The 9,712-nt window shown below is 45.8% G+C and overlaps 1 protein-coding gene across 2 annotated transcripts; it reads right to left on the bottom strand.

Annotated features, from left to right (window-relative positions):
* Window positions 1-2,261: 2,261 nt before the first annotated feature.
* On the bottom strand, window positions 2,262-2,864 carry TWIST1 (twist family bHLH transcription factor 1). Of its 2 annotated transcripts, XM_047097454.1 has the most exons (2): window positions 2,735-2,861; window positions 2,262-2,680 (listed from the first exon to the last, which is right to left on the bottom strand). In XM_047097454.1, exons 1-2 carry the CDS (start codon window positions 2,859-2,861, stop codon window positions 2,262-2,264), a joined length of 546 nt encoding a protein of 181 aa, XP_046953410.1. The 2 variants fall into 2 exon arrangements, with proteins under 2 accessions (XP_046953410.1, XP_046953409.1); XM_047097453.1 differs by having other exon boundaries at window positions 2,262-2,864.
* Between the last annotated feature and the right edge of the window lie 6,848 nt (window positions 2,865-9,712).

Genomic DNA, 9,712 nt, shown 5'->3' on the forward strand with positions numbered 1-9,712 from the left:
GCTTGAAATCTTGCCAGATTACACCTGAATGCAGTAAACTAGATGTAAAAGTTAAGCACTGAGTGATACAAACGTATTGCTCCTAATGATATTAGTTATGAGCCAATATTTTCCTGGTTCAGAAATAACCATAATGAAATAAAAATCAAGCCCCATTTGCCCATTTAACTTAACTTCATCAGATTTTGTATACCTATAAGTAACCAAGGAAAAATTCCGTGTAATTTTGGATAAAATCTACTTGCTAATGAACTGACCAGAAAATGAATAGCTATTGCATTTAAAATTGTAATTGTTCCAATTGTTACTGAAGATACTGGAAGTTCAGGTTTTTTGCTTATTGTATTTGACTCCATTGTTGTATGTTCTTTATACATATAAAAAAGGAGCATGCTTCCCAAATAGATAACATCAACATGGGAAAATATTCTTCACTTTGGCTTTTCTTTTAAGCAAACATGACATTAAATATCATTTTCATTCATGAAAGAGAGAGATAAATTACAACTGGAATTCTCTTTCCTGCTGAATTAAACTTTACTATTTTCAGTGCATTTGTATTGATTTATACGTGTACAGATAGGTCATTTTAAGAACACTTTATACACCCGTTCACTGAAATGAACCTCTTATTTAAAAATCCTCACAAACAGTGGAGCTCATGACAAAAATACAGAGTTAACAAGAGAGAAGACTGCTGGCTTCATATTGCTTATATGCGTTGAACTGTTCTACGACTGCCCCCTCAAAATATAAGCAAGAGAGGTGAGTAACAAATTAAGTTTTCGCTGTTTAGAGAACTGGTAAGAGATGAAGGATAGATGCCACAAAGCCCACTGAACACCAAATTGGAATAATAATAAAGCTGTCTTTCTAAATAACATGCCTGTGCCTGTCAGTAGCTAGTTTATTTGCGTTTTTCACTGCTTTGTTTATATTAGTGCCCCCTCCCTCCTGGGTGCCTCCAGAGTTAAACAAGCAAGTATTTACCGCCAACTTAATCCTGAGCTTTAAAAATATAGACCAAACTCTGAGGTTCTTAAAATTTTCAATCATATTTATTTATTGCAGAAAAATAATATACAAAGATATTTACAAAACAATCATAAAAATATGAATGCATTTAGACACCGGATCTATTTGCATTTTACCATGGGTCATCAATAAATAAATAGAATGTTGTTTTTTGTATTTTAAGTTTTTTTTTTTTTTCCCTCAGAGGAAGAAGGTAAAAAGGAATGAACTGACTGTGATTTTGCAAGTCAGTTTGATCCCCGTATTTTTATTTCTAACGATGTTCTTAAAATTCCTCTGGTTGTTACCATTTTAAAATGGAGAAAGTCCATAATGATGCCTTTCCTTTTAGTGGCTGATTGGCACGACCTCTTGAGAATGCATGCATGAAAAAATAAAAATAAAAACATTCTTCGTCAAAAAAAAAAAAAAAAGGAACACAAACAACTGTTCAGACTTCTATCAGAATGCAGAGGTGTGAGGATGGTGCCGCTGCCCGTCTGGGAATCACTGTCCACGGGCCTGTCTCGCTTTCTCTTTTAAAAGTGCGCCCCACGCCCTGTTTCTTTGAATTTGGGTTCTGCTCTTCTAATTTCCAAGAAAATCTTTGGCATATATATTTATTTTTAGTTATCCAGCTCCAGAGTCTCTAGACTGTCCATTTGCTCCTTCTCTGGAAACAATGACATCTGCAAAAACCCAGAGAGGGGAAAGTTGGTTATTGTTTAGGTCTTCGTGGCTGTTTTCTAAGACTAGTGAGCTCTGTTCTTATCACCACTACTGAGAAATTGCGCTGAACAACCTGGAAGGATTTCAGCCCAAGGGCAAGAGGAAGTGGGTGGGCGGAAAGAAGGAGGAGGTGGAATTTGGAAACATTTGTTTTAAGGAGAAGGAAAACTTAAAGCCAAAAAGAAAGGGAGGCGCTGGCTAGAAAACTGTCCTTACCCATGACCCTGGAGTCTTTCTCAGACTTCCCTCCTGTCTGGCACGCACACTCACGCACACGCACACTCCTAACCGGGGCGCATCCCCCCTCTCTCCCTAGCGGGGACCGACCAGCCTTTCGGGGACGTTCAGGGGATGAGGTGGCGAAGGCTGAGAGCGGAGTGGGAGAGGGGGCTGAGGAAGGGGCAGGCAGCCGCGGCCCGGCCGTCAGTCCGTCCGCCACCTGAGCGGCGAAGGGGCGCAGAGGCGTCGGTCCTTACCTAGGTCTCCGGCCCTGCCGAGGGGGTGGGGAGCTCCGCCTGCTAGTGGGACGCGGACATGGACCAGGCCCCCTCCATCCTCCAGACCGAGAAGGCGTAGCTGAGCCGCTCATGGGCCACATAGCTGCAGCTTGCCATCTTGGAGTCCAGCTCGTCGCTCTGGAGAACCTGGTAGAGGAAGTCGATGTACCTGGCCGCCAACTTGAGGGTCTGGATCTTGCTCAACTTGTCCGAAGGCAGCGTGGGGATGATCTTCCGCAGCGCGGCGAACGCCTCGTTCAGCGATTGCGTGCGCTGGCGCTCCCGCACGTTGGCCATGACCCGCTGCGTCTGCAGCTCCTCGTAGGACTGCGGGCTCCCGCCGCCGCTGCTGCTGCCGCCGCCGCCGGCGCCGCCGCCGCCTCCACCCGCAGATTTCTTGCCGCGCTTGCCCTGGGCCGGGCTGCCCGGCTCGTCGCCGCCTCCGACGCCCCCGCCCGCGGCCCCGCCGGGCCCCGCGCCGCCGCCCGCGCTGCGCCGGCTGCTGCGCCGCTTGCGCCCCCCGCGCTTGCCGCTCGGCGGCTGCTGCCGGTCCGGCTCTTCCTCGCTGTTGCTCAGGCTGTCGTCGGCCGGCGAGACTGGCGAGCTGGACACGTCCTGCATCATCTCTCAGGTGGCAGCGTGCGGCCTCGCAGGCCCGGGGCAGAGGGGCGGCCCGGGAAAAGGAGGAGAGCGGGGCGCCTCAGCCCGCCAGCTTCCCCCGCGCGCGGCGCCGGCCGGGGCGGTGCGGCCCGCCGAGGAGGGAGCGGGAGGAGGGACGGGGTGGATCTCCGCGGGGAGGGCGCGCGGGGGAGGCGGGGAGGGAGGCGGGAGGGGGAGGGGACGGTGTGGATGGCCCCGAGGTCCAAAAAGAAGGCGCCCAACGGCCGCACGCACACCCTGCTCGGCCTCCTGGAAACGCTGCCGGTGCCGGCGAGCCCGCGAGGTGTCTGGGAGTTGGACGAAAGCTGCAGACTTGGAGGCTCTTATACCTCCGTGCAGGCGGAAAGTTTGGGGGCAGCAGTGTCATTGGCCTGACGTGGGGAGGAGGGACTTTTCGAAGTTTTATAGGAAAGTTTCCGCTTTCCAGCCCCCCCCCCCCTCCTTTCCCCGTCCCCACCCCCCACTTGCTCAGGGTCTAACAATTCGTTCTCCCAAACCATTCAAAAACGACCTGGCTCCGGCGGCCGGCCCCTCTGCCCGCCTCCTTGCTGCCCTCCCTCTTCCCTCCCCGCCGCCCTCCGCAGGCGGGCGCGGGGCGATTTCCTTCCGCGCCTTTGCGCGCGGGCCGCGCCCCCGCACCCGAGCGCAGCCCCGGAAAGCGGCCGGAGGGGACCTCTCGGCCGCGGTGTCAGTCCCTCCCGGAGTGGCTGTGACAGCAGCGGCAGCAACAGCTTCTACGCAGTGCGTGATGTCTCAACTCTTCCCCAGTACCCTCTAGGTCCGTGGGGCCGCCTTTGGGATTGCTGGGGTGGGGGCAATGGCAAAACTGGCAGCCGCGGAGCTCCCCCAATAGTCAGGTAGACGGGCCCCTAGAGCCCCAAAGGCCAAACCGCTGCGGCGGGCCCTGAAGTCGTGGGCGTTTCTGAAGACGTGGCTGCGACACGGGGAGTGTGGATCTGCGCCCCGGCCTGCTCTCACCCCTCCCTGAGAAGCATCTGGGCCTTCCTTTTCCCTCTACAGTGACCCAGTCTAACGCTTCCTACCACTCAAAAGGCTACACCTCCGACGGTGCTGGAAAGAGACAGAAATTCATTCTTTTTCGGAAGTCAGTTTTGTCCTTGGAGAAGGCAGCGGGGCCAGAGAGGGACAGCGCAGCGTTTTCGCTGCGGCCCTGATCTCCTGAGCTGCCAGCCCAAGGTGGAGGACCCTGTGGCCATTTCATCCCTACCCTACTTCCCAATAAGGCCCCGCATTGTGACCTCTAAAGGTAGGCTCGTAAGAAAGTGAGATGAGGTCCCAAAACCCCTGAACACAACGCGGCTTGCCCAAGCCAGTTGGGAGAGACACCTTCTCCACTCCTCGTTCCTAGGAGGTGGAGTGGGCAGTTATGCTTCGTGCTACCCAGACGTGGTCCAGTTACTTGGACGCTTTTATATTTTAAGCAATTCTGTCTAATACATTAACAACAAAGAGCCCCAAAGAGGGTGTTAATGCAGCTTCTGTCAGATCAGAGGCAACATAAGTTGGTGGGCTGGAAGGAAAGCCTCGTGGAAGAGAAACCCATCTTTGCAGTTCCAGACTTGTTTCTCTTTATTGGAACGAGTTGGGATAGAATAAGCTTTTCATGTTCATCCGTTAGTTGCAAAGCAAAGCATTAGTCGATATTCAGGGGTAGATTTGGGGGTGCTGAGCTTGTGTGCCCTGCACAGGCCAAGGTCCTCTCACGCTGTCCCCAGACTGGACTGTCAGGGGAGAATTAACTTAGCGAAGGACCCCATTCTGGGCCTAATGGAGGGTCGTTGTCCCGGGTGTCAGGAGGAGGAGGAAGAGGAGGAGGGAGCCGAGGCAACACGAGGGCAGGCCATGTGGCTCTGCCCCGCTGAGGCTCGCAGATTCAGTCCGGAAACCCTGGGGTCTGGAGCGCCTGGAGCTGGCTGAAGGGCTCAGACTTCTGGGGGAAGTGAGGGCAAGAGGCATCCCTCCCGTGGGGGTGAACAAGGCAGTGCTTTCATGGGAGGTGTGACTTGCAGGGTCTGTCTATCACCATTTTTACAAATATTCAGAAACAATGCCCACAGCATGCTGACTGGCCTGCTTGGAGAGCTCCTGCGGCATTTTAAAATGAGAGCCCGTCTGGAAAGTGGATTCTACTTGACCTCCACTTAATAGTGTGCAGGCAGGTATCCTTAAAACAAAACTCATTATGATAAGTCACCCTTTTGTTTTCATCTTCTGCCTGTAGGATTTTATCTCTTGGAAGCAGAGAATAAGGCAGAAATTCTGCCCCACTCTACCCAGTGTTCTCTCTTATAAATCTGAATTGCAGATTATTCCGCAATTCTTACTTGAAGGTGGCTGCAGAAATCTTGAAAATTTTCCACCTTTACCTTTCTTTTTTAAAGATCAATCTCCAATCTTAATTTTGTTTTTCTCTTCCCTTTGCTTGAAGTCTTAAAACTCAAGAGATTGAATAATTGGACTTTTTCCTTTGTGGCTATGGACAAGCAAGACAGGAAAGTGTGGGCAAAGTGTAAAGGGAAACCGTACCTGACCAAGGGGAATTGGGGTTGCGGGATGGAAATGAGGGCAGAGAAGCTGGAGGAGAAACGGAGTCCTCTGCAGCTAGCAGCCAGGGATCCTTAGCCAGCCAGACTTGCAGAGTCATCAATCTCCAAGACTAGTTCTTAAACAAATTAACCCAGCCCTGTTCTGAGCAACTAAACTTCTAGGGAACGAAGAGCTCCTGGCTGCTGGGCACCAGGGATCCCCCGGGGGGCTGAGGCTGCGCTCTGGATGCCAGAATGCTTACAAGAGGGCTGAAAATGAATGACCTAACTAGAACCATCTCGGCATGGAATCTTCCTGACAGAGTCATAATCAATGACTTTAGTTCTGAGAAGAAATTTCTCTTGAGCTCTTTGAAGAAATGGACGAAGAGAATGAGAGGGGTTTTCAGTGCCTACATGTTCCTTTTTGAGCAGAAGGCTGTGGCTTGCCAAATGAATTACCTCTCAAAATGTCTGGGGCTCAATACTCCCTGCTTTGCAAGGCTGTAATATTTCCTGGTCCCACCCTGTTCATCTGCAGCTATATCCTACGTAACATTTTATCTAACAATTTTCTTGTCCACACTTGCTGGGGGAAAGCATCCCTAGTTCTAAAATCCTAATTTCAGGCTCTTAAAAAACGGTTTTAGAAATTTCCCCTTGGGGCTGAACTCAGCCTGACTTGAAGAACGTTAGTGGAGAACTGCCTTCTTTGGGAATACTGGATTAATTGAAATTAAATCATTTTGTCTACTTCTAAAACAAATTCCCTGAAAAAAAAAAGAACTGAAAACAAAAAAGTTTTTCTTTTGCACTTGGATAATTCAAAACGAGCTTTGTTTTCAAAACTGCAAACTTGGCATGTTAGCAGTCCTTCCTGAGGAATGTGTGCTGTGTTAAAAAGTGAAAAAAAAAATACTGTTAGAAGAAACAGAGTTAGGAATCTCCTACTGAGCGGATGCAGTAAGTATGTATGTATCTGTATTTTTACGGTCTGAATGTGTACCCACTGGCATTCTCTTAGCAACATTCATCTATAAATACTTTTAGAGAAGGAAAAGAAACATGCATATACTATAGAATTGTTAGCAAGGTGGTAAATTTGGGAGCTGGGATTGCACAAAAGGTGAGTGCTTGAGTCTCTCTCTTCCTACTCTTTCTCCTTATTCTTTGGATGACCTACCACCTGTAGGCTGGCTTAGAGTTCTATGAAATAATTTCTCTGAATTGCACGAACGTGGCACAGGAGTGTTCACACAGAAGGGGGCGCAAATTGGAGAAGGCTGCAGTTGAATGGACATCTTACATTTCATCTTGTTTTGAACACTCCATGGGGGATTGCCTAGTTTGATGGTTAAGTAAGAGAATTTTTTCAAAGCGGAGTATGAAGTCTGTGTCAGCACAAGTGACTTGGTTTGGTGACACAGGCAGCCTTCGTGTTTGAACACCTTACCCTAAAGAAGAGGTCATCCTCTTTCTCTTTTCATGGTAGTTTAATTCATGAATCTAACTGATTCTATATTTCTCTTTCCAAACTTCTTTAAGGATCAGGAACTAAAATGATCAAATGTGAAGCTTTCAGTCTGGAAGTAAAATGAAAAAGGATAAAGCATAAGAAATTGAGTTGCCAGGAGCACCTTAAACAAGCAAATCAAATTTCAAATAAATTAATCTTTACAATATCTGACATTGTGCGTTCAAAATGAAGGTAAGATCAAGAAACAGCATATGCTGAACTTGTCTTTATAGAGGAATCAGAGTGTGGAAAAGTATGGTGTCTTGAAGAGCCTCCTCCCCACCCAGCTTTTATTAACTTGTTGGGTGTGCAGGCTAGAGAGACTGCCCTGTCTTTGCTGCCAGTTAACCTTGGTGACATACACATTCACCTGTATCAGAGAGCTGCTGGAGTAACTGAAGAAATAATGTAAGAAATATGTACTTATTCATAGCGGCTTTTATCATGACCATAGTCTTCCTACTTAGTAAGCGTTTTTATCTTTTCTGTCTAATCATCAAGCAATTTAAATATAAATCTAATGGTTTATATTCTGTGTTTTTCCAGATAAAGTTCCTACTCTGATTACTCCTAACTTTCATCTCTCTACACTTCAAGGGATTTCCTTTTTTCACAAATGGCTTTTCCTGAAGCCTTAAATCCTATTTCCATTGTTTTGATTGATTCTTCCTGCACAAAACATGTTGTTTTTGCCAGTGACCACAAGAGGACACAATTTCCTAGAGAACTTTGTTTAAAAAGACACTTGTAGAAGGCTTACAAAATAGCAAAAAATATTGCACAGTGAATGTCATTTTGGGGATGCCTATTTCATTTATGTCACTTTTCTTAATTAAGTAACTTTGATGTAAACTAAAAAAATTAAAACTTAAAAAATAAAAATCATTTTAAAAATAAATGAAAAAACCATATATACACATAAGTTGGTATTCAAACCTGGGATGTCTTGGAAGATTTTATCTTTTCTCTATATTGTGGAAAATAAAAGAAAAACATGTATGAAAATATACTAAAAAGTACCATTTTAAGGGAAAACATTTATTTTGCATTAGTAGAGGTTTGTACAAAACTCTGAGTGATCTGGAATTTTACTTGCTCAATTTTAGAGCCATGTTTGGCAATGAAAAACAATCTTTTTTAAAAAGTATGTTACTATTCCAGAATACCTTTGAAAGTTTGAATTTTTAGTTTCAGCATTTGGGTTGTCTTTATGTGAACAAATGCATGGAAATTATGTTTTATGATTTGCCAGTTCTATTTTAACGCATGTCATAAGAACTAAATTATTTTTGAAAGATATGGAAAAATAGGATATTAAGATACAGATTCCCAACACTTCCCCCAAATTATGATACACACTCTTTAATTTAAGGCTACCGTCCTCTTTCCTATTACTTCTTCTCAAAAAAGATTTCAGAGCATCTGATTACTTTGTAAATTAAATTAAAATGAATTATGTCTTGATATTTTTTTAGATGAATTTTATAATTCTGGTAGAATGCCGTTGACAGTCAAACTGGGGAATCGCTGCTTCATTTGGAACTCAATGCTTTTTTTGTTTTGCATTTGTGTCTTCTTGCAGATACATTCCTAATCACACTCTCTGAGACCCTGCTGGAGGAACTGAGCTGTGGACCAGAGATGCTGGAAAGAGAAGAAAAGAAAAGGACAAGAAGGAAAAACCAGAGCAAAAATGAGAACAAGACAGAGAAGAATGTGAAGAGAGTGTAAGAGGGCGCTGGGACAACTGGTGGGAGACTGAAAGAGAAAAAGAATAAGGCTTAATATGGAGGGGTCAGTGACAAGAGAAAAGGTTTACATCTGAAAAGAAAGAAAGAAATGCATTTAGTGGGAAATAGAAAAGCACCTGGATTATTTGCCTCAGTTTCTGCTCACAGAGATTGTTGTAAGTAGCTACCTGTCCCTTGGTGTGGGCATTTGAGTTTAAAAATCCCTGTCATTCTCGCTGAAGTGCTAACAAAAAGTAAGGAACTTGGTGGAGGGCTGGGAAACTTTTAATTGAGGGTAATGTTCCTTGAATAGATACGGTCTATCTGGAATTAGAGTAAAGGTATTACATGTTGTCGTTCTTGCCTCTCAAGATGGTAGAGGGGAAGACGTCTGGGGGGACACTTGATGCCATTACTGTGTGAAAAATGCTTTGAATTATGGTAGGATTTTAGAAATCCTGGCTCATTGTTTTCTATTTGACCTCCATAATGGAGATCAAACTTGGTGTTTTTTCCCTGTGGTTAGCCAGCATCAATGCCTTTGTCTTCCCCACCTCAGATACCTCAAGGAAGACATAGTTGTAGTGATATATTTTATTCTCACTCACTCCTACTCAAGACCTTGAGAGATTGTGAGGTTCTGGTTCTGCCTAATGGTGCATTCAGGAGACCTGAATTCTGGTTTCAACTGGCACTAATTAGTTATAACATGTCTATTGATTCTTTCATAATTTAACAAAAATGTGTCCATCTCTAATTATGTTAGGTACTTGGAGTAAGAATATTTAGCCCCTGACATCAAGGATGTCACAGACTAATGAGAAATAAAATCTGAAAACTGTTTTGTGGCATGGAGAGCTAACTACTGTGATGGATATTTCAAAGAGTGCCAAGGACCCTGGACCTGGTCTGAGGTGACAGGATGCCTTGGTGCATTGGGAGATTACCCCACTGCAATGATAGCCTCCAAATATATTTCCAGGAAGCTTGTCCCAGCCAGAGACACACACAGAAAGGCCC

Source organism: Lynx rufus, unplaced genomic scaffold (assembly GCF_022079265.1).
Source record: "Lynx rufus isolate CCGP_SWC_20201006 ecotype Redwood Valley unplaced genomic scaffold, mLynRuf1.p SCAF_4, whole genome shotgun sequence".
Taxonomy (NCBI): Eukaryota; Metazoa; Chordata; class Mammalia; order Carnivora; family Felidae; genus Lynx; species Lynx rufus.